General features: G+C 43.3%; 1 protein-coding gene and 1 long non-coding RNA gene across 6 annotated transcripts in view; one reads left to right on the top strand and one right to left on the bottom strand.

Annotated features, from left to right (window-relative positions):
- Positions 1–13,699, top strand: part of PRKAR1B (protein kinase cAMP-dependent type I regulatory subunit beta) — a 122,520-nt gene extending 108,821 nt beyond the window's left edge. For both annotated transcript variants that reach the window (XM_090024732.1, XM_090024731.1), the window contains exons 10-11: positions 10,493–10,574; positions 10,848–13,699. In XM_090024732.1, coding sequence (XP_089880858.1) covers positions 10,493–10,574; positions 10,848–11,020 — 255 coding nt within the window. In that variant the 3' untranslated portion in view covers positions 11,021–13,699. The remainder of the gene's footprint in view (positions 1–10,492; positions 10,575–10,847) is intronic.
- Positions 3,214–24,504, bottom strand: part of LOC149854984 (uncharacterized) — a 50,075-nt gene continuing 28,784 nt past the window's right edge. For 2 of the 4 annotated variants that reach the window (XR_016438798.1, XR_016438797.1), the window contains exons 2-4: positions 14,004–14,178; positions 6,566–6,774; positions 3,214–5,110 (exon numbers count right to left, since the gene is read on the bottom strand). This is a non-coding gene — a long non-coding RNA (uncharacterized LOC149854984). The remainder of the gene's footprint in view (positions 5,111–6,565; positions 6,775–14,003; positions 14,179–24,504) is intronic. The other 2 variants (XR_016438799.1, XR_016438796.1) reach the window with 1 other exon arrangement.

The following is a 24,504-nucleotide window of genomic DNA, read 5'->3' as shown; positions in this document are numbered from 1 at the left end:
TATTAATTCAGTTGTTTTCCCACAGAAGCTACTGATTAGTCAAGGCCAAGTATCTTGTAGACAATTCCTTAAAAACTGCATCTTAACGTACCTTTACCAGATACCTCTGGGACAGTGCAGTTTTCTGTTGCCAGCGTGATTACAGAGCTGGCAAGAAAAATAAATAACTGAAAAAAAATAAAGTTATAACTAAGTGGAAAAAAACCAAACAGGTAGGCACAGATCCTGGATTGGCACTGTGCTGTCAACACAATCTGGGCATGAAACCATCAGAACCAGCAGAGATGATCACACCTTAGAATAAGAGGATCCTCCCAGGACTGAAACTTGGTACTGATGCCAGCTACCCTCCTTGCAGCCAGTGCAGGGAGCATGAGCACAACTTCCAGTATCCTAGTGGTCTCTAGCTGCACTGTCACTTGGGGATGTAACTTAAAACAGTCTTTGTAGCAGCTTGTCACACAGCTGGCTCAGAGTCAGAGAGGTGCCCTCCTTCTGTGACACGTCTTAGTGGCTTTTTGGTGTTAGGTGAAGCCCTGAGCAGTTACATCATGTGGATCTACCTGTATCATGCCCCTCTGTATTGCACTCGATCTGAATCGAACTGGTATACTTCTAAAATAACATTTCAGAGTCGGTGGACTATGCACCTAGAGGCACTGATCCTGAGCGCACTTCCATTAGTGTGAAACTTACCCCATGGTGAGGGTTGGAAATGGGAAGATCACCCATGGAGCAGAGACTCCTTAGTTTATAGTTTCACATCCCCATTCCAGAGATCTCTACACCGTCTCTAGACCCATTTGAATTGATGCAGCATGCGCCGTTCCTTCTGTACTGCATTAGGGCTCTGTCTTCTGTGGCCCGGCTCCGGCTCCCACTGCGGTCAATACCAAAGCGCTGTTGGTTTCAGTGACAGGACTCAGTGCCGGTTTAAGGCAAACTCAATCTCAGAAATGCTGTCAGAGCAAGATTGTCCTCGAGTCTATGACAAGGGGTTGGACGAAATGATCTAAAAGTCTTTCCTTCTCGAATGTCTATGGTTTAAAATAGTAAATGATCAAGGCAAAGGCATTTCCTGGTGATTAATGGCTGGCTGGGTGTAGTCCTGTCTGGGCCTTAACCCTGGCCTCTTGTATATCCCTAGGAAGTGCCCTGTGGGGCTCAGTTATTTTGCTGTTCTGAGCCACACATGGTTTATGGCTGATTGACATTTTTAAAAGCACCTCTCTCTCCATGCTCTGTTCTGGTGCTTGCAGTGGATGGCTTTGTTCCTCCCTCACTAAAAGGAGTGGATGTAACTTTTAAATGTATATAACTGTAGCTTACGGTGGCGGGAGCTTAGAAACACATCATAATTGTATGCACGTGTGACATTGCTGGCACATAGTGCAGTGCATATTGGATAGCATCCGGCATAGCAGTTGAGCTGATTTCTAGGACTTGGGCCAGTCAGGTAGCAGAGTTTGCTCTCTCTTGTCCCCTCTAGAGTGTAGTATGCAGTCATGTTTCTGAGGAGTTTGGATAGTGGGAATATCGAGTGTTAGCATTACCGAACTTCTGTAATAGCAGTGTGATTGTGTTAATAATATAAAGGCCTTTTCTGATCCCTCTTGCTGGCAAGACAAGTGCATGGGAAGCACAGTGCTCCCATTATTACTATAATGTCATCTTCTGAGCTTGCTCGATAACTAGCGGCATCTTTAGGACTCAATCTTACCAGGTGCTGGATGCCTTTAAATCCCATTGAAATCAGTGGGAATCAGTTCCTCTCAGAGTAAGGTCTATTAATTTACAAAACTTCATTCATGCTTTAGGTGCCTACTGAATGAAATAGCAGAATGTGTTTCAAAATGGGAGTAGTTGCTACTGCTGCTTAGATATGGCCTTTTCTGCATATGGAGAATCTCCATAATCTCCAGTTAACAGAGAAAGAAAAGGAGAATGATGTCGAGGGACATAGCTCTAAAAATCCTTTTTAATATAGACCTAAGGCCTGTTTCTATAGCTCTCGTGGACATAAGTAATCATGAGAGCAGACAAGCGGTGAGGATGGTTATGTAGGTCAAAATGGGACCAAAAGTTGTTGGAGTGTACTGTGTGGCTCAATAGCTGAACTCATTTCAATTATCATTAGTATAGAAAGTTAGTTATCCGTAATAATTAGTGTCACCGTCATTCTAGATCATCAGGTTTTTCCAGATAACCAAACATCACAGTATGACGTGAAATACCTAAATTACTGTGCTGTACGGCAAATATTAATAACAAGCAATAAACATATGGTTCTGTATAACATTTTAAAATCTCAAAGCACTAGTGAATAAACAACGCACAGTTGTCTAACCAACAAGCAAAACACAACTGCGGGCCGATAGTTTTGTTAATAGAAACCCTTCTGGTTAATTGTTTTCTGGATAATTGACTTCTGGATAATGGACTCTCTACTGTTTTTTAAACTAGAGCTTTGCTAATAAATCTCAGTAGGTCTCTTGTAGTAATCAGACTGTCCGTATTTCTAGCATGTTTTTGCACTGGAGTTACCATTTCTGAATGTCTTTAATCTTAGAGATGCAAGGGGAATCATTTCATTTTGTGAATTAGTAAGTGTGATTAGGTAAATCCTTTCCACATACTGCGTCGTAAATATTTTTGGTTGTTTCAGGACCAATCCTACTTCCATTGAAACCAATGTGTGTCTTTACACTGACTCACTTGCGATTTGAAGGAACTATTATTTGCACATCTCCAGTTGTTTTTGCTGCTACTTCCTAGCATACTGGTAAATGTTCAGTAGCTTATAGTAACTTAAAGATTTAATAGCAATACCATAAAAAGGACTCTCAGGGGCTTACCTTGTGAAGTTGTGAGTTATGGAGTGAGTTGTTTAGCAAAGTGTGAAACAGCAAGGGGCTCAGAGTCAAGAGCAGTAGCAGAGAGGCAGACTACATCTTTCAGCTCAAAACCTAAGGTTTCAGCTCCGACCGTGCAGGCTCCTGTTGTGTCTCGGTGGTTGAGGAGTCTCCGAACAGGGCATGAAAGAGCTACGTTGTCTCAGGACAACGGCACGAGTGAGATAGGAATTGTCAGGCCAGAGATGCAACCCTTACTTGAAGATTTATCTAAACCCACATAATTTCCTTTCTGATATACCAATATAGTTCAAGGGTCACATGTGTCTCATGCAAATTCAGTTAACCTGAAGCATATAAAGACACTTACCCTGGAATAGTTTATTTCTATAAGGGAAGGTGAACAAGTTGCAGAGGTATCCAGCACCCTTTTATACTGATATCATTGCATGCACTATACAGGTTCTACCAATGTAACAATTTTGACTGAAAACCACATCCTTACTTGAAGTAGTTAAATCATTACAAAAATGAGCTTAAGCTTTCTTGCTTGTGCGGTCTATTGTCTGCTCTCTTACAGTCCTTGTTAGTAATCAGTAAGTGGAAATATGCTTCACGGGGGACTCTTAAATTCACAAGAGATGACTATCCCATTCAGAAGCTTCTTCCGTGAATCAGGCCATTCAGTATTAGCGAGGTGAGGGGAAGGGAAAGAGACAGAACATTAAAAACAGTTATAAAAAAAGGTTATGCACCGCCAAGTGCAGTAGTAGGTCTTATACTCATTTCCAGATGAATGTAGGTGGCGGGATGCAATGGAGCTGATATTCGTCTCACGTTTTGCTAAAGCCCTACTTATGCTTGCTATGCCATCACAACTTTTTGCACTGAGAACATCATTCGCATAATAATAAACATTGCAACTGGGTACATTTTTAGAATAGCACTCGTCATGGGCATTTGTCATTGACTCGGCTGAAAAAAGTGGACTTTTTAGGCATACATCGCATATGTAAAGCCCATATTCTTTGTCAAAGGCAGGCAATATGATATGGCCTGAATGTTTTTGTGAAAGGGCTCAGTGTTGCAATCCCTTACCTGTGTGAGTAAAGATGCTTGCAGGATGGATTTGCAACATCTGCCCCAAAGTGACGTGACTTTGACCCCTATTCCCAGATGCCATCCCATAGCAGGTTAATAGTTTCTGTGATATGACCCAGTATGGTCTATCACCACCTCCAAGTACAGGATATTTGCATTGTCATAACCCTGCAAGGCGTGGGTAGGAATTGTTTTAAACTCCCCCCCCATTGTTTTGACTCTTATAAAAAATGACAGTATGCCACCAATCCATTCAGATCCATCTAATAAAATTCAGTTAGCCGTGACTATAATTTATGTTGAACTCAGCTTTTGTTACTTGAAAATCCCAGTTTGCAACCTCCCTCCCCCTTACTCTCCCAAAGTAAACTCGGCATTGTAGTTTACAGCAGTCAGATATAAGTCACACAGATGTATCACCGGGAACCATGCCCTGCCCTGCCTTGCTGGCTCCCTGCCCAGTCAGTGCTTCCATCCCCCACCCTGCAAGGAAATGTAAGACACTGAAGAAGCTACAGTACTTCATCAGAGAAGTCTCCATAGAGAGACCTATAGCTGCTTCTTGCCCTAGTGGGGAAAATGCCTTTCCTCCCCATCTTCCTGAACATATGCCAAGCATGGCTGGGATACGGAAAAGCTGCTGGGCACAGGGTTTTTTCCCGGTGGGGCAAATCTTGAGCTCTTGACCCAGTTAACTGTAGTAAATGCCTAGGGATTTCAATGAGAGTATGTCCATACCCCCGCTGCATAGGCTGGTAAGAAGGGCAGTGATGGACCAGGCATCGTGAGGAGCCCACGCTTCTGCAAAGCCAGCGACCCTAGAGCTTCCATGCAAGAGGCGCAGAGAAGCGGCAGACTGTCTTCTCCGGCGGCCACCGCCTGGTGTGGGGTTAGGGTGTGCACGGTGGGTTCTGTTACCTGCACTTCCCTTGCATCCAACCTGGGTTTTAAGAAGGTGGAGCGAAGTTCACCCTCCTCAAGACTGAGTCAGGGGCCAGGACTGAACCCCGACAAAACTCGCAACACATTCTTAACTGTTTTTCCCATCCTGGAACGACCAACTTTATTACAGTTCATCTGTGTCCCCTCTTTCATACGTGTAACAAAACAGTTGGTCTTGAACTGTTCTTGTCCTCCGGATCATACCTCAGCTTTATCTGGAAGAAAAAAAATAATCCTAGTGATTTTCAGTAAACTCCATTGTTGATGCAGTACCAATTCCACAGAGGATTGTAGGATGCTTACAGACTTCAGACGTTGAATCAAACCCAATAGGAACAGGAGACACGCGCCATTGTTTATATGTGAAGCACTTTGCTATTGCAAATAGTTCTGATCAAACCAGAGGGATTGCTTGTGTGAATGCAGAGATTCGCATATATATAGTACGTGCTGGATCTGGCCCCAGCAAGTTAATAGGGATCCCTTGATCTAGATGGCCCAACTTTGTGGGACGTCTAAGCACCTATATGAGCAGATAGCTGCAAAGTAAACCACCTCTCAGAGGGGCATTGCTTTGGAGGGGGGTGGGAGCTAATTTAAATACCATTTCATTCATTTTTACATCTAAACCGATGGTGCCGTATCTCAGCCATACATGTTTACAAAACAGTTGGGTGATGCGTCTGAAAGACATTCAGAAAATACTTCTCACTGCTGCTACCGAACAGTTGCAGAGGGAGCGAACAGGTGCGTGGGGTAAGGATGGCTGATAGTAGGTGATGGCACATTGCTTTTCAAACTGCTACTCCTGTTGTCTTTGCAAGATGATGCCTGTATTTACTTGGAAGAGAGGAGAGGAGAGGAGGTTATTGATATCGGTTACTGGGAAGACCGGGACCTCTCTCAGGACCTGAACAGGAAGATTCCCAGATCCCCTGAAGATTTATCCTTTCCCTGCCATAGTTCTGCTGGCCAGAAGACATGCTTGTCTGCTCGTAGCTTTGCACCATCGCAGTGTACTGATTTATTAAACAGTGTCAAACTCCCTTGTAATGTTTGCAGTGGATGCTCTGCAGGTTTTGTTCCACAGTGGAGGAGACTGAAATAACTATCAGTGTCCAAGACAGTCTTGTATCCTAAACAACACTGAAGGGCGCCAAGTGCCATACGGCAAGGGAATAAGTGTTTCCCACTGTGCTCAAATGCTTTTGGGAGCTGAGGGGGTCACAACCTTTGAACTCTCCTGAGGAAGTGCACCTACCGCACAGGACTGGGACCAGGGCAGGGATTCGTGCAGATGAGGGTATTGCATGCGAGTCAAAGTTGGCAAGGCGGAGCGCAGCGCACGCGGAGACCTGACTGGTGACTACACTGCATTGATCTGAAAAGCATACTAGGATGCAGACTGGCCACGCAATGCTGTGGGGGAAGGTTAGGGTTAGGGTTAGGGTTAGGGTTGGGGCAGGGAGCAATAACCAGCTCATTTGGGCATGATTAACTTAATTAATAGTATGTTATAGATAGCAAAGGTACTTCCATAAGCCAACCAAACAGGTAGACATGGACTTTCTCCTCTCGGTCAGAACAGCGTGGGTTCCTGGAGACAAAAGAGACTAGGATATTTATGCATAACATAACATTGAAGCGATAAGGATGGATAATATAAACACCTTCTTTGTGCTGTGGTGTGGGCTGCCTTCCTGGGAAGGTCACTCTGACAATACCCCAGGATGTACTTGCGCTGTGTGTGACTTGCTCTGAGGCTCTGCAGTATAATCCGTTCTTACATCTGGGTGCTGTTGTCAGGGGTTCAGGAAACTTCTTTTTGTTACTCGGTCGTAGACCTGTTCTCACTGAGCAGCGGGAAGAGTGCATGTGACTGTTAAAACAAGAGTGGAAAAATATGTATCTGGAATATGCATTGCTTTATCCTGCCAAGCTGAGTGTTTATTGTGGAGGCCAGACACATCTGTCCTTCTCCAACAGATATCACGGTGTTTCTTGGATTAAAAAGGCAGACTGCAGTGGAACGGTGGAAGAAATTGCTTCAGAAAACTCTGACTTATTGAAGTCTTATATCATATGGACCCTGTCAAGAAATGCTAACAATAAAAAAAGAGGCCCTTTAAAGGTGGCACTAGGAGAGATGAAAACAGTCTTGCTTGATATTGTAATTGCCTCAGAGAAATCCTGCCCAGGATGAGTAGCTGGGAGTTGGTTACTTCTTTTTTGAACCTGGAAGGTCAATGCTCCACTTTTATTCCCTCCCCACCCCCAAGGTTTTCATTTGCAATAAAAATTGGGGAAAAAATTGCTTTGGAAGAGAGAACGGAGACTTCAGTTGCTGACAGCCGCTCTAGCTGAGGGGCTGGGAGCTTGCGGTCCTCACCCAGGGGCTGGGTGAGATGGAGGAGCACAGAGGCTGGAAGTTATCATGACCTGATGCTGCGTATCCTGCACAGCCGTGTGGGTGCTGAAGGCAGGCAGACTTGGGCCTATAAGCTATGCCTGAGCTGGAGTTTACTGGGAGGGTGATGCTTAGTTATTAGAGCCCTTTCTCTGTATGTGTTGCTCTGAAGCGTGTGGCTTGCATGGGTGTGTGTTTTGTGAACTATCGCTGTCAGCATTGCACTAAAGTGCTACTATTGCCGTACACGCTCACATGCTCTTTGCACTTTCAACCTCTTGCAGGTTTTTCGTGAAAGGCTTGGAAAACGGCAGTGTTGGCTAAACAATTTAGTTAGATCAAGGATAAGGAATTCTTGCTGGAAACCTGACAAGCACCAAATCATTTTCATATATTCAGGCCTCCTGCTTAGTTACTGCCGGGGGTATTCCGCAGTTTGCTGCAGACAGGTTTATGTGCATGGCTGTGAATAACGTAAGCGTTGCTTGTTTAAAAACAATGCAGAGCCCAGTCTTCTGAGCGGTCTAGCTCAGGTCACTTGGCCTTAATCAGGTGAATCGTGGGGTGAATTCTGTCTACCGCTGGAGCCCGTCGGGGTGAAATCCCGGCCCTTGTGAAGCCAATAGGCATCTTGCTGTTGACTTCGGCAGACCGATATCTTCAGCCTCGGAGCGTATGCTTTCTCGACATATGGGTGAAGCATGTAGTCAATACGGTGGCATGGTAAATTGTAGTGACCAACTAGGACGTGTTGACAGTCTTCTGCTCTCTGGGAGTCTCTGTCAAGCACAGGGTCCTGATAGGGAGATAACAAGAGAAACAACAACTTTTCATGTGACAGATTGATATGATAACTTGCAAACTGGAGCGACACGGCAACATGTGCGGGGACTTGTGTAGTAATGTCAGAAACCATATTTATTTTGTTTCTTGTTCCTGATATGGTCAGAAACAAGCCTTGCCTTTTGATTTGTATACTGTATAAAAGTGAAAGTTACCAATTAACCAAGTGAGTTGCCCAGCATTTCATAAAACATGCCAGTGTTTCTAAAAGAAAACCATTGTGAAATGAGGCCTGATATAATAATAAGGAAATGTCACATACACAGTTTTATCTATGTAGCACCTGTTCAGAGGAAAGTAAATTTTGATAATCTTAACCTAACGCTAAATATCCCGCTGCTATTTGTTGTGACTGTGCCTTTGCAGGCTAGGGAATCAAAGACTTTTAACTCGCCTTATCGTTCTATTCAGGTCTGTATTTGAACTGCTATGTTATGTATTTTATAAGGCTCTGTTTCACTCTGGCACAAGGGCTTAAGGTCCAGTCCTGCAAGGTGCAAAATGCCTTTAGCCCCCACAATGAAGGCAATAAAATTGAGGGTGCTCAGAAGATAGCACAATCAAGGCTCAAATCCTACCCGTGGTGTAGGGAGAGCAAGATCAGAGGTGCCTGGCCCGATAGTTAAGAGGGTGCTAGCAGAGCTAGGAAGGAGCTCTGCATTGATTAGCATGCTCCCTAGGGGAAATGGTTTTGAAAGTATCTGCACTTCAATTTACAACAATGCTTTACACACTAATACGCTCTCAGGGTGTTAATGTAGGTAGCAGTAAAATGTGTTGAGCTGGGTGGTGCCTTGTGGGATCTTCCTCAGCCTTACAATCCTTCTGGGAGAAGATATGCCCTTGTCCGACCAGCCCCACTTTCCCAGGCCTGGCCAGGCGAGGGAAGGATTGGGCTCAAAAGAATATTTTTCGAGAGATGGAAACCTAGCTTTATGCCTGCTCTCTCTTACAGTAAGCCCCATTGTTGTCTTTGGTGGATTACTTGGAAAGAATGGAAAATGCAGATTTAAGAGGCATCCCCTATTATGGATGGCACAAGACTTGGTTTTAAAATGCCCTGTTCCATGAAGTGCCCTTTATAAAATCAATATTGTACCTGTTTTAAATAACATCTCTTCAAATCGTTTATCAGGTTTAAAAAAAATAGTTTCCGTATCAATTGAAAATAAATACATATATATGGCCCTTACAGATTAATAGAAGACTTGCAGCCATAGATAACCTTGGAGAACTTTAGGCTGTGCATTGAAAACAATAGAAAATCTCCCCTGGGAAAGAGAATTCCTTTATGCTAAGCACCTCACTGGAACCTGGTCTATACCAAGAGTGCAATTGAGTTTTAACATATGTTAACACGCTTTAATTAATGCAATCAGTAATTGTAACATAGATAAGGAACTGTTTTACTTGTCATGTTTAAGCCTGTGGCAATTACGATTCTACAACTATAATGCAGATGAGCCCCAAGAGAACCATTTGGTATGATTAAATCTAGTTTCTCGTCTGAATTTTTGTGGCATTTCAGGTGCAGATTTTCCACTTGAAATGTTTCACCTTTGGCCAATTTTTATTCAGATTTGTAGTTTTTAGGATAATTGGATGCCTCAGTGCTTGTTAACATGCTATAGAGATTTTCACCTTTCAAAGTGCTAGCTTATCTGTGCTCTGGGCTATTAGTGGTCAAATGATTATAATTTGATGGATGTTGGGGAGGCCTCATTTAATTTCTAGTGCGCAAAGTCGCATAATAGAAAATCTCTTTACTATAGCTACATTAAGTGGTCCCTTTATTGACAGTCTCAGTAGACAACCAGTGATGAACAAAGTGTGTGATGAACCCCTTCTCATCGCTAGAGATGCACTTTTTACAGTGGAGCTGAGGAAGTGATTAGGAAACTTTCCCTTTGGCTGCTTATGATAGAAAAGTTTCTGTGAATTGAGAGAGAATTGTACTCTCTAAGCCTGTCAAGCCAGCAGCTTTCAGAGGGCCCTGTGCTTACCCTACAATGATTTCTGAAGAATAAATGATACATTTATGTATATTGTTGGTGTCGTGTGTGAGGACAGCATTGCAGGATCCAGTCCTGCTGCTCTTGATTTCAGTCAGGGGGGACCCAGCCCCATTGACATGAACTATATTTGTAAAAATGCATTCAGCCAAGCTATTGATTTTTCCTTTTGATTACTTCTGTTCAACTCAGATTGAGCTCCTCATCCTGTTATTTCCCGTTCTAAGAACATGGCTAATACGCTGCACAGGGAAACACTCTGGATTCTTAGTTTACATGTATAGCATGTCATATTTCAGCACCATGATGAAACCGTTCCAACTTCTCTTTTCTAGGGCACAGCTTCTGTTCTTCAGCGCAGGTCGGATAATGAGGAATACGTAGAAGTCGGACGACTTGGCCCATCAGATTATTTTGGTAAGAAAAATTTGATTCCATAAAAAGCACGCAAAGGGAAGGTGGAAGAACATAACTGATCTCCTTCTGAAATAGTTTTCTGTGTTTTAAACGACAATGGGGACAAACAGGATAAGAATCTGCAGTCCCCCCAATGAACAACTTCCCTAGTTGTTCCACATTTACACTGGGGTAATAAGAAGAGAGGGGCCCAGAATGGTTAAAACATTAGGAAGGCGTTAGGCTTCAACGCTATTTAGAATGGCTTAACATGGTATTTCTTCCTGTTTTTAGGGGAGATAGCGCTACTGCTCAATCGGCCCCGGGCGGCAACGGTGGTGGCACGTGGGCCGCTGAAGTGCGTAAAGCTGGATCGTCCTCGCTTTGAACGCGTGCTTGGTCCTTGTTCCGAAATCCTCAAGAGAAACATCCAGAGATACAACAGTTTCATTTCTCTTACTGTCTAAATGATTCCACTGGAAACATGCCTTTGTGCTACCTTGTGCACTTAAATTTGATCTGTGCAGCTCCATAGCTTTATGATGATGAAACAACAAGTGTGCATTTTATGTGTATTTTTCTGTTTATGTCCGAGGCACTGGATACAAATCCATATGTTCTGTATCATTAAAGTAGGGAGACAACTGTTGGAATGAGACTAGCGTTGAGGAGCCTTGATAAATCATGACTTTCGGCTTACAGGCAAGATGGCGACAGGTTGCCAGGTGAAATATATTAACAGTGTGTTTTTAACTATTTAAAATGCACATGAATCTCCATTTCTCACTTTATTGTAGCTCTTTCTCTTTCAAGTTAGCGCCTTCTATCTTTTGTCAAACTTTTTTTTAATGAGGTTATATCCCTCAGCCTGGTGGTTTCATATACCCTTCGCTGCTAATGGCCTAAAGGTTTATAAAGCTCCACATGATAAATGACAGTTGCACATTTGAAGGGAGAAGGCAAAGCTTTTCATCATTCCAATGTAACAAGGAAAACAAGGAGCTTTGATCACTCTGTGATTTCAGTATCCTAAGCTAGATCTGTCCCTGATGCAAGCACCTTGGAGTCAGTAGAATTACACCAGGGATTATTCTGGCTAACTCTCTGCTCTCTAATCCAGTTTTTTTTCAGATGTGAAAACTCCAAGGCTTGCTGTGTTTAAGTGTAGCCATTAATTCCCAAAGGAGTTTAGCCTTTTTAACTAGGCTGAGCTAATACCCATGGAAGTCAATAGGAGCTTCTTCATTGGAATCAACAGGCTTTGGATCAGGTCCTCAGACATATGAAGCATCGCGTTGTACACTTGGGCTGAAATCTTCAGCAGCTTTTATGGATATTATACACACAGCTTGAGAAAGAATGAAAGAATGCCTTAGCCTTTTCAACAGTGATTCAACATGATTATTTTACACATGGCCCCTTTAATTCATAATTAATACGATTTTCTGAAAGCTAAATACACACTTCAAACTGAACCATCACTAAATTGTGTGTGCTTCTTATGTTGCCTGTCTGCAAAAAGGCTTGTACTACATAAGTAAGGGGACCAGGATGCTTCAGTGAGCTATCTATGTAGGTCACCCCATAGGTCCATACAGGTACAGGGGTCCTTTTGGATGGAGCCTCTTGTAGGGCTAGTCCTTAGTCTTCTGAGTCACCATCCAAGAGAACAAAATTCAGTAATTGACTTCCCACTGGAGGAAAACTCTTCACCATGACAGTAGTAAAGTTCTGTATGGCTATAACCACAAACGTCATTTCCACATGTTGATTATGGCAAACCCGTATTTCCATCACAGCATCTTCTTGTTGGAACACAGGAAGAACTTTCCATGCCCTTCCATACTGAAATTATGTAGATAAATGAAGCAGATATAATCATTGTTAAATCAGAGGCATTAATTAAGACTGAATTTAGCAAAGACTGGAAAAGTTGAGTAGACTCTTTTTACCAAATTGAACAGAAACTTCTGGATTTGGTTCTATTTTCCCACCAGTTCTCATCTGGTGGGTCTCAGTACTTCAGTCCTTATGAAAATACATGATCCTGTTGATCTCATGAGCCGGTCCTCTCATTATTTCAAAACATTTAATTTATTTCATCATATTTTCAGTGATCCTAGTAATCTATTATTATGACCATTATTTATTATGATTATGTTATGCTTCCTGCATGTATTTTTTAAATGTGATTATTCAGACATTTAATTTTGCAATTTGCAATTTTATGGAAAACATTTATATAAACAAAAACCCACTATATATATGTATATGCAAAACTTATTATTTGCTTAACTGTTTTTTGTATTTCTTGTGTAATTTTTAAAAATGAATTTTAAAAGAGTACCATTCACTCCTATACGTTGTTTTACCTATTGCATTTCAGTTGCTGTATTGGTAAAAACTTGAGAGTGTTTGGTGTAATATGCAGGAAACGTTTAACCATTACTAAAACACTGAGTATTAATCTCGCTGTTCAAAGAGTTAACCCCACACACACACAGAGCAGATTCTTTACTATAAATCTTTAAAGATCATAGAAACCACATTTAAATTATGGTTCTGTTTTAAAACAATCCTAAGAGAAGCGGAACCATTTAATATCATCCTTTTTTTGCTCTAAGTGAAATAAGTGGCATTCTATTACATTTTAAAGATAATTGTAAGATTTGAAATGGGTGATGGAACAGAATTATGGTATGAATAAAATTCTTCTACATTATATGTGGTGCTTGTGGGTTTATTAATAGTGGCAGTCATTATTAGGAGAATTAATAGCTGGAATAGGATAAAACAGAAGTCATTTTCTATTTAAACATCTGAATACTATAATACAAACTTAAGCTCTGTTAAAAAGAACGAGACTGAAAGGGAGAGGAAAATAATTTCAGTGCCTCAGAAATGGATACTGAGATATTTTGTCTGAGGAGCTTGTAAGGAGAAAAACCCTTTGGTGTTTAAATGTAACCATCTACTTAATCTCTCTGTCTGTCTAAGGATACCATGGCACTGTGGAAGCCCCTAGTACCTCCATGTTGTCATGTAGACCACCATTCAGCTTAAGCAGCTTGGAGCAGGTGAGCATTCTCACTGGTTTTAGAGACCCATCAGAAGGCCATGAAATAAAAGGACACCTTGTGCTGATCCTGTGGCCTGGTTTTTTGTTGAGAAGCAGCCATTCAGTTGCCACACTGCTAACGCTATAACTGAAGTCCTTTGTGTCCTGTATAGCCTCCATGGTCCCTCTCCCAGCCTGCCACTAATGCCTGGAGCAGGCTGCAGGAGTTGCGGTCACTCAACAAGATCGCTCTGTGGTATCCTCCACGCAGTGCAATCTTGGGTGGTTCCTTTGTCTAAGTCTGTCCAGCTTTCCATTTTTGGAATCTGTTATTTTTCCCCTTTTGCTATGATTCAGGCTGTAAGGATTCGTCTTTCCTGAGCATTACTCACTTCATGCAGTAATCAAAAGTGACCACTTTCTCTGAGGTCCTTCCAGAATGGCATGACTATCCCACGCTCCTCCAAAGAGTATCTGACCACTTCTCATTGTCACTCCCAGCGTGCTTGTTTCGGTTGGGTTTAATTGTGCCACAGCCGTTTCATGCAGAAGAACATGCCTGGAGCCCTGTTCATGCAGAAGAAGGTTGGTTTATGGAATGAATTGTAGCCTGAGAATTGTTTTAAGAGACACATATGATTGACCATGGTTTCATCCATGGACGCCATATGACCTATGCATGTAGACTCAGAGGTTTATGCTACTTTCTACAGATTTGCAGATGAGGCAGCTAAAAGCATACAACTGTGCCACCCCCTTCAATCTTCAGTTTCTTTTTTCTCCCCAACCGAGTCTAACACTGTAGAATCCCTGGGTGCATAACTAGACAAACTAGAATTTATTGAGGATAATAAGAAGGTTTGATTAGTTTTCTGTCTGGTTTGTTTGCAACAAGTATAATAAGCAGAGGGTGAAATTTCTCCCCATGGAAAGTGTTAGCACAGGGGCAAAGCATCACTTGAGATCACCTAAGGCCTATATTGAGCTCTTCAGTGGTACAGGAAACCTTGTGCTCATCTCCTTGTTGCAGCGGTGAGTTTTCCTCCTTGTGCTTATTTATCATATCCTATCAGAGAGACAGAATATCATCTCTTGCTATAACTACAGAGGCAGACCCAAGATATTCATTTTAAAAATAACCATTGATCTTATTGCCATTGTTTTATTTCAGTGGTTGTATTACTACTTTACTAAATTACTATTGTGAAGGGCTGGATAGAAGAGTAGTAGGAGGAATTGATCACTGTACATTGATCTGATTCAAGCTAATTGGTTTTACATGAGCTCACCTCTTGTATATATTTTCACCAGTCAGCTTATTCCTTTAGGGACAGCAGTATCTACCTTTAGCACCCAGACACATTTTGTTGATCTATGATCCTAGCAATCCTGTATCTGTCTATTCCTTTTCCCTACCTGCAGTATACACACCCACCCACAAACTCGCAAGGATGTTACCTGCATGCCTGCTGGGCTTTCAAGAAGGGAAGAAAGGACGTGTGTGTGTGTGTGTGTGTGTACGTGTGTGTGTGTGTGTGTGTGTGTGTGTGTGTGTGTGTGTGTGTGTACATGTTTGAGAATTCAGCTATAAAATGTTGGAGTCACAGGAATGCATCTGCTTGAGCTCTCCACCTCCAGGCCTGTTGCACATCTCCTTCCTGTAGAGTTTTATATGGAACATAGGGCTTACATGACAAGCTGGCCTTTTCTGAAAAAGCTGGCTAGTCACAGAGCTGGCATCTGCAGCCATCTGGCATTTCTTGGAAAGCTGAGGATGTTTTGTGCTTGTTCAGACTCCAGGATCAGAATCTGAAAATCTGGAATCAACTTTTTAGAGCTAGCAGTCTGCATGCTACCTTATAACCTGGGAAAGCAAAGCAGAGCATGCCTGCTTCATCAGATCTGCCAGGGTCACCTAGAACTGCATAGATTTTGGTTTTATAGTCCTCACCATTCTCTAGCTCCTCCCCAGCCATGTTTTAAATCACGAGAAGAGAATTGAAAAAAATGGGTGAACCAAGGGAAACTCAATATTCAATATAAATGGAAACCCAAGTAATCCACAATCCTGGACTTATTCAAGTTTAAACTAAAGTTGCAGGTTTCTCTTTTTAAAAAAAGACAGGGATTTTCACAGGGGAAATAAATAATCACATTGCCCAGGAAGACTGCTCATATCCCAGAGCAGAACGTATCCAAACATGGAGCGACAGCGTGCCATTTTGTTGCACGGGCCAACAACACTAAATGAATTGGCAGACATCGTGCTTCGACATAATTTCTAGTAAGTGCGCTGTTAGACTGCTGCCTTATTATTTATGCTTTCCACTGGCTCTTTTGGTTGAAATGCAAAAGTACCTTCTTTGCAAAAAGAAAAACCAAATATTATTCCATTCAGCCTAACATTGAGAGGACTTTATGATTGTATTAACATTGTCCTTCACGGGTGCTAACAGTTTCCTGTCTTTTGCAAGAACTTGCACACATGGAAAGTGTAGACTGATGATGAGATAGAGATTTTCTCACTGCTGCCTGCTGTAGCTGGCTCAATGGATGTTCATGCTGCTGGCTCTAGGGAAATCAAGCTGAATGCCTTTCTGGGAAGTGGCTACTCCCTATCCTCTTTATACAGCAAATGTATTGTTATTATTTGAAAGAACTTTTGTATTGCCCTTAGACTACAAGCATGGCGATTGTTCAACTGGAAGACATCATGGTGCATAGCAGTGAAATACGACGTACAGTACCATGCAGTATGTATTTTCCAGATAAATTGGGAAAATGGTGAAGTGAATCTGTCAAGATTTGGGCACAAAAGCTGCTTTACAGTATTTCATACGTGTGGAATTTCTGTGTCCTGTGGAATGACTGTTCTGACCATGCATTTAAGATAATTGGATGATTAGCTGTCTTTCTAGTGGTTTCTTACATTTTTTATCTTCTAAGTCATAGTTGTGGTCCAAAGACAGAATGGCACAGTCCTCAGATCAAACCTGTCTGAAGTCTGATTTTTGCTAACTCCTGTTGCAATGCCACGTTCATTCTCACCTAGAGGAGGAAGAAAACAGGCTCACACTTAAAGAATGAAGCGAACCTTCTCCCCTTCATCCTCAAGAGCTCCTAGCTGCTTGCCAAGCTAAGGACTGGGCATTGCTTGTAGACTATAGATGACCTTATCAAGCCATTCCATTATTTCATAAATCTGCTGTGTCCCCCCACTATTCCTCGACTGAACTGGGCAGTGTTTTGTAACGGAAGAGAAGCTTAGATGCTTCACCCCTCCAATTTCACCTGAGTGCCGATGCACACTCGCGGTCTTCATTCAAAAAGCAGTTTTCTTTCACTCGCTGTAGTCTTGATACACAAATCCATACCTGTTATCATCCTCCACCTGCCTACAGCATAATCTAGGACTAATAGTCAACTAATAGTCAGGCAAGCGGCAACAGAGTATGTGTTAATGAGCCTGCCAAGCAACCGGTAAGGCTGGGGATGTGGGAAAAGAGGTAGAGGCTCCGCTCCCTAGCAGACTTCAGATTACTACCAGCTGCCAGTATATCCACCACCAGCAGCCCCACACGTGCTGCTGCTGTTGACAAGAGTAGTCAGATGTGCCCAGCACATGTCCCGATGGTCCAGCGGGGGATAATCTACCATTAGATGGCAGGATGTTTTGCGTCCTACACACATAGCCAACCCAGCACCGCACCCTCCATTGTTGCTTGAGTTTTTGGCTCAGCGCCCAGGAATTAGCTCTTAATGAAGTAAGAAAGTACAATATTAACTGAGGATTTTTTTTTTTTGAAGTATCAAAGTTGCCATCAGCTCTTTCGGAGCATGAGAACTGGCACAACAAAGGCATATTTGTGAGGGCTGCCGAAATGTAGCGGAACCTGTGCTTGGATAAAAGCTGCCCCATCAGAATAGCCATAAACAGTCTGCCTCCTCTGCTACAGAAAAGCTGCGATGCCAGGAGCATATTAAATTGTATATGCTTTTTCTCAAGGCTAAAGAATTGCAGCAGTGACAGCAGCTGTGACTGCTGGAGCTGAGCCACTGCATTCAACTAATGAAGGCTTCCTTGAGGATGGGGTCAGGGAAGGCACAGAGATGAGTGTATTATTCAGAGACCCATGCTGAAATGAAGTGCCAGCATTCAGAGAGAGTGGTATGGAAAAGGCCAACGCCTAAGAGCCGGCTGAAGAGCAATGCAGGTGATTAGGCAGAGCAGACCGAAGGATCCGAATCCTGAAAGTATCAGAGCGGGGGTTTTTTGTGTTAAGAGGAGGCCGGATTTTTTTTCTTCTCATCCCCTGAAGAGTTCCCAGCCTGGAGCCCAGGGAGCAGAGCTGGGTTGGGAGATATGGATTAGGCCCTCACTGAAATATATATGGCAGCTGGTTTGGGACTTATTCTGCATAGCCCCAGTGCAAGGTACTGGGTATAGAAGCAGAAGGTTAAAGGTAGTGAGGAGGTAAGGATATAAGAGGATAATCTCGCCCTCCATGAATGTGAGCTTTGCTGGCAATCATCTAGATGAGGTCCACATTTACACCCAGGTCTCCTCAAAAACAGCCTGGTCTCTACAATAGGTTCCTTTCCCGCTGCAGTCTTCAGAGTAAGGGGCTGCATCTACGTGAGACACTGACTGCGCGGTAGCCGACTGCTGCGCAGTAGCGTCACGTGGCAGGAAGCACGCTGCGACGCTACTGCCCAGTAGTCACAAGCTACCGTGCAGTCAGTGTCACGAAACTGCGGTTCCTCAGCATGACTGCGCAGTAACTCCAGCTACTGCGCAGTCCTTTAGCTGCTTTATACAGGTATTAAAGGAGCGCACAGTAACGACTGCGCAGTCAGCGTCTCATAGAGACACGGCCAGGGAGTAGTTACTCATAGGACTTGAGACTGACTGCAGCCAGCTTGTGCTTAACTCCAGTTGAGCCCATGCTTATGCTAAACCCCAACAACTATGGGTCCTCTGATGTGCACCCCATAAGGACTGGTGGGAGTCTTTCTATTATTAAGCACCATGTTTCTCTGTATCCCTCCAGATTGAAAGCGTGCAATATTGCATGTTACCAAACCAGGGACGTCACAGGTTTCACATCACACATCCATGGGGCCCACCTGGTGCTGACGGTTCTGCCTTGCGCTGCAGAAGGAGCACAGAGGACCCCCCCCAGATGCGGGAGAGACCCCAGCCCATGCCCTGCCTTTGTGGGGATCCAATGGGCCCTGCACTATGTTAAGGGGACCCCACACCTCCCAGTGTCAGCCCTGGTTATACAAAAGCTTATTTTTTCTCCTCCTTTATAAATTTCCTTGAGACTAGATCCAAACTGATGGTGCACATATGGCACACGTGAGACCGTAACACCCTATAGCCCAGACTTTTGGAACTCTAAAGATAAGGACCCCAAGGCAAACCCAAGGGCGTCTCTGTGGAGAGGGTCGTTGTAGGACTTCCCGAGCAAAAGGCAAATTAAGATGGAAGAAATTAGAATGGAATATTATGTTGCAAATGCCTCATTCACGAGCAGTTTTTCTCCAGTTCATACAGCACCACCAGGCAAAAGAAAGAAGAGCCTGGCATCTGCATATACGTTTCTGACTACATCTAGGCATCCTTGCTCTCTGTTCTTCACAGTAGAGATAAAGGGATTTATGGCTCTCCTCCAAGGCAAACAATGTCCTATTACAGCTTATGGGGTAAGTAACCTTTTGTATTTGAATTCATGTCATATTTGAAGTCATTGAGTAGGTAGGATTGAAATGATTCAGTGAAAGAATATTCAAATGCGACTGCTCTCAAAGCAGATTACCGCAGATTAGCCAGTTAATCTGCACAGAATCCCCTCGCCAGCGCTTTCAAAATGTAAACAAATCCAGCCACTTTGCGATTGTGCATAAATATTTACCGTGGATTATATTCAAATTAACTTCAACTGATATTTGCAACAATGGTTTTACTTTGTGATTTGCTACATTGGGTAATATAAAACCTTCTGAAAGGAGTGTATCCTCAGGAAAGCATGACATTTAGGCAGATGAATTGTGCGGCAGTGCAAGACAGTTGGAACGCGGTAAACAGCCCGAAACACAAGTCACTGTTACTGAGAGAGGAAAAAAGTTGCCTGCTTGGTATCAAATACAAATGACTAGGATTATCACCACACATTTTTAAAATCAACCCTAAACCATAGGTTTAACTTTAACTTCAAGTTAGTGAATGATGGTATCAATGCAAACTATGCATGTAATATGCAGCATTAGGGATAAGCATGCGGTGTGTGAGTTTCAGTGACTTTTAAGCATTAGTTTAAGTATTCTCACTGATGTCAGTGGGCACTCGTCCTAAATTGTGATGGGATCAGCTAGGCCAATATTAAGTATTTTTGAAAATCTCATCCGCAATCAGTAAAATGCTTCACTAAATCATGCCACCTGTTTCCTAAGCAGAATCACCAAATTACTGCTCTCTCAGAGCCTTGCTGCTGGTTCAGATTATTTTCTCCTAATCAGACGCATTGAGCAACATCTCTTAAGACTGTCTATTTCTTGAGAGTTAGTGGCAAGAAATTAGCAGGTTCTCATGGCTGATCATCTTGCCGTTTTAAATTCGTTCTGAGAAGCTTTGTTACAACATTACCTATTTATTTTTTATTTAGTTAGTTATTTTGCTTGCCTGGAGTTCACTCATACCTTCTGCCCTCCAGGCCAGAGATCAGATCTGATATAGCTAGGGGGAAGATATTGCCAGATAGCATCACTTTGAACTATTTTTAGCTGAAGAACAGCTAAACAGATTCAGAGCTCATAGATTTGTAATGTCCATATAGATCCGTCTCTGATCCTCACGGTACTTTGGGTCATGCTGTGACCAGTGTGAAAGCACCAGTCACTTCCTAGCTCCTCCTTTTTTTTATCCATTGACCTACCAAAACAGAGCAAGGACCCTCAACTGGCTACCAGCATTGCATTTCCTCACCCCTGCACTATTAGTTCGCAGGTCTCTCCAATAATTTGCCAAGCAGCGCACGCTACTGAGTTTCCATCGTCGGTGCCTGTATGTCAGGGCTGTGCTTTACAGACAGGTCATTTGCATGATGACAGGACAAGGGCACCAGGAGGCAGGACTGAGCCTTAGGACTGTCAAAGCAGCCAGCCATACATTTTGCTAGTGGGTGGATGTGATTTTGCCCATTCAAACCTGTTTTCTTCCGATCCATAAAAAGTTTGTGAGTGATGTGAAAGTGATGGGGACTTAATAAGAAATATTCTGTATTCAGGAACTTCCCCAACCTGGGAGTCTGACAGACTGCGTTTCATCCAGTCATTGGCAAGATGTGTATTCAGAAGGAAGAAAATGTAGAAACCCTTGTAGCAAAGTGGTGCCTTTTCCAATGAGTTTCGGATTTTCACCAAACCTCCAGCTCTACAGAGGTGAAAGGTTAAGACCCTGAAGTTGACCTCGGTGGGAACTGCATATACCTATAACTTCTCTCTATGGAAGTTCCTGCCTGTGCTTTATTTCAAATACTAGACCGACTTGGAGAGAGGGAGGAATATCCCTGCGTGACAGTCTCAGGAGTGGAGGGGGTTAAAAGATCGCATAGTCAAATTCTCTTACTGCCACACACACTTCTGAGCTGAATCTCACTTGATCTGCAGCCCCTGTACGGCGGGTGGGGAGAGCCGCAAGGAACCAAGGTCAGCTGCAGGAGGTGTTGGGAGCAAAGCTTGCACTTCTATTCCCAATGCGCAGAAGGCAGCCTCTGAGTCCACCCCGGCATCCCTCAGTGAAGGCCCAGCAGTATTCAGAGGACTTGCAGCTGCCAGCAAGCCATGGACCTTTGATTGTAGTGGCTTTGTCCAAGGCAGGCTTGCTTACTGCTTACCCCTTTCCCTTGTACTGCTTCTTCTCCGAGGGCGAAGCGGGGCTCGAGCAGCTTCCAGTTGTTCCACCGAGGCTGTTGTGTCTCTGGGGCTATCAGAGGAATGCTTCGTTTACAATGCAAATAGCTTTTAGGAAGCTCAGAAAAGTGAAACAAATCTTCCCAGATGGAAAGCAGCCCTTGCCACCCAGAGTATAATTAGCAAACTTTCATACTCTTATTAAAGAGGCAATCTGTTTAACATAAGAGCTTTCCAGAGTCTTCTCAAATACACTCATTTGTTCACTGACTTCTGATGTGGTTTGTGTTCTCTTTGATCGATTAGGCTTGGGCGGCCTTGGTTCCAGAGGCAGTGATTCATGTTCAGATCATCCAGCTGCCATGCAATAGATTTTGTCCACCTGAACATAAGAGGAAAGGAGATTGCTCTGTTCTGCACTCTTGTTCATGCTGGGAGCTTAAAACATTCAGGAGTCATTTCTAAGTGCAGCAAAATTACTACTATGTGGAAAAGAAAAGGGTCGTGCTTTGTAGCAGCCCTGGCTATCACCGCAGCGGCATTAAAACTGCCAGTTTGCTAGGATTATGCATGGAGGCCTGCACCCCACAGCTCTGGGCTCTGTAAGAAAGCCCAGACTCCCCACAGCAGTGACAATAATTTGTTGAGAACAGTGTTTTATGGACACATGGGCGTGCGCTGCTTCTTACCTATAAATAATTTGCCTCTGTGTATTTATGGCCCAGCTTAAGATTGCATCTTCTATGCTTGAAAAGGAGGCCTAAGACCCACCAACTTTCGCGGGAGTTTTGCCTGAGTAAGATGTGTAGGGTCGTGCCCTTTTCCTTTAACAGAGAGGGGAACAAAACCAGACTCCTCTCCATTTTTGCCTATGGTCAAACATGCTGAAACCCTCTCGACATCTGAAGGATGTAAATCAAACACAGGGGCAGTGGGTGGTCTCAGAAACCTCCCTGGCAGTCCTGAAAGGAGATTTGCCCTTAAGAAAATGATTGCGGTCCTCAGTCTTTGATGTGGTTCAGGAGAGCCCCTGTCTGGACAGGTGAACTTTGTTGTGGAGGGAAGACCTCCTACTTGCAGCCTGAATAGCTGGTGCCTGGCTTTATTTATTAATTTCCCTCCCTGTCTGAAGCTGGAGATCACTAGGAGCCAAGCTGACTTCCACAGAAACCTTTCACAACCCTCACCGGCTAATGGTATGATCTCAGTAGGAGATGTGATTGAGAAACCGTCCTCACACATCGCACACCAGCAACTGCTGACCCTCCACAAGTCATCCCGGCATCAGGCTCTGAGTAATAACATCGGCCGCATTCTCAGATGTGATGGGAGCGGGGCCACACAAAAGAATTAGGCCTAAATATGGACAAAAGTGTCTGAGCATCAGCATGAGCATCAGTGTGAAAATGCTGCCTATAGTGACAAACATACCACGAAGAACAACCTCGTACAGAGTCGTAGACGACAGGGGTGAAAAGTCACTTCAAGAAAGAAAGTACTGTAGTCCATTCCTCTCCTTAGGATCAACTCTGCTTAAGCCGTTCCTGAGGTCTTGTTGCTGAGGGATACGCAGATCCAAAGCACTGAATTCCTTCCTTTGTGCGATGTTGGAAAATGTGAGATTCTTTCAGTGTGACATTTAGGGTGGGATTTTCCAAAACACCCACTTACATCAGTGGGAGCAGAGTTAGGCTAATGGCAAACGTTTCTGAAAATCCTGCTTATGCTTTTTCCAGTGGTCTTTTCTTGTATAATGGGCGAGCTGCCTCAAAATGCCTAAGTGGATTTTTCTTGGCTCTTCTGCTCGTGCATTTTGCCTACATATAGAAGCATAACCAGTTTTCACATCGTCTCCCCAAAGTTCATGATGGAGTTGATGTGGGATATTGTCGATCATTGAGTTTGTGTTTGTTAAATTTACCAGTAAGTCGGCGTCTCAGTAGGTAACTACTGATTACTAGGCATTGGGTGAGCCTTAAGGGGCCTGTCTTTTATTGCCTAAACCAGAGCAGCAGCCTACATGTAGCTAGACCTTGTACGTTTGTATGCAGTGAGTAACCATTACTATTCTGAACCCAACTTTAGATTACATAAAGAGTAAAGACTCAACCCTTGGCAATAAGGAAGGTTTACCACTTGAGTCCTATACACTATGACAACAAACCTCGGTGAGCATGTAGGACTGGATGAATGCCAGCATCCAGGATAAAAATTAAAACAAGGTGTCCTGCCCTTTTAGCCGAAAGAACCCCATGAAGCCTTTTCCAACAGTGCTAGAAATGCCCTCTTTAAATAGTCTGTGTTGTCAAAACTTTATTGCCTTTCTCCCCTTTTATTGCTAACCTGAATGTTTCAATTATCTCTTTATGTTTTGGCATTTCCCTCTTAGGCAACGCTATTTGATTGCTTCTGCGTCTGCCGGGACAGAAAGGGCCTTGTTTTCTCAAACAGTACATGCACACGCTGAAGGGCTAGGGGAAGATTGCAGAGCATATTTGGTCTGCCTTGATGATTGTAAAGGTTACTAATCGACCTCTATCTCATCACCTTAGCCCCATAAATCTAGTTAATGGCTCTAGCCTGAGCTCTTCAGAAATGTGTCCACCTTCCTCTACAACTGACTCATGATTTAATCGCTAGTATTAGCAATCAATTAATTTCCATATTTCACTCAGCCTGAGTTTCCAACAAGCTAATCTGCTCCTTCACATTGGATCCTCTAGGGCCAGGTTCCATTTTAGCTTCAAACTCCACTGATTTTCAAAGACGTCAGATCCTCACTGAACGTGGCCCCTGGTTTCTGCTTTTTGACTCCATTTGTATCTCAAACTGGAGTCAAGCAGCTCCTTTAAAGATCTCATATACCTCCAAGGCTTCTCCTTAGGCCTTTCCTCTTCACTGCTGTGAATACAGATTATAAGCCATGAGAAACTAATTTCTCCTCAGACCTTCTACTATGATAGAAAGAGCTGATGCAAA

This window comes from Crocodylus siamensis, chromosome 12 (genome assembly GCF_052110815.1).
Source record: "Crocodylus siamensis isolate JL-2025a chromosome 12, ASM5211081v1, whole genome shotgun sequence".
NCBI lineage: Eukaryota > Metazoa > Chordata > Crocodylia > Crocodylidae > Crocodylus > Crocodylus siamensis.
This window is presented reverse-complemented; position numbering and strand designations above follow the sequence as displayed.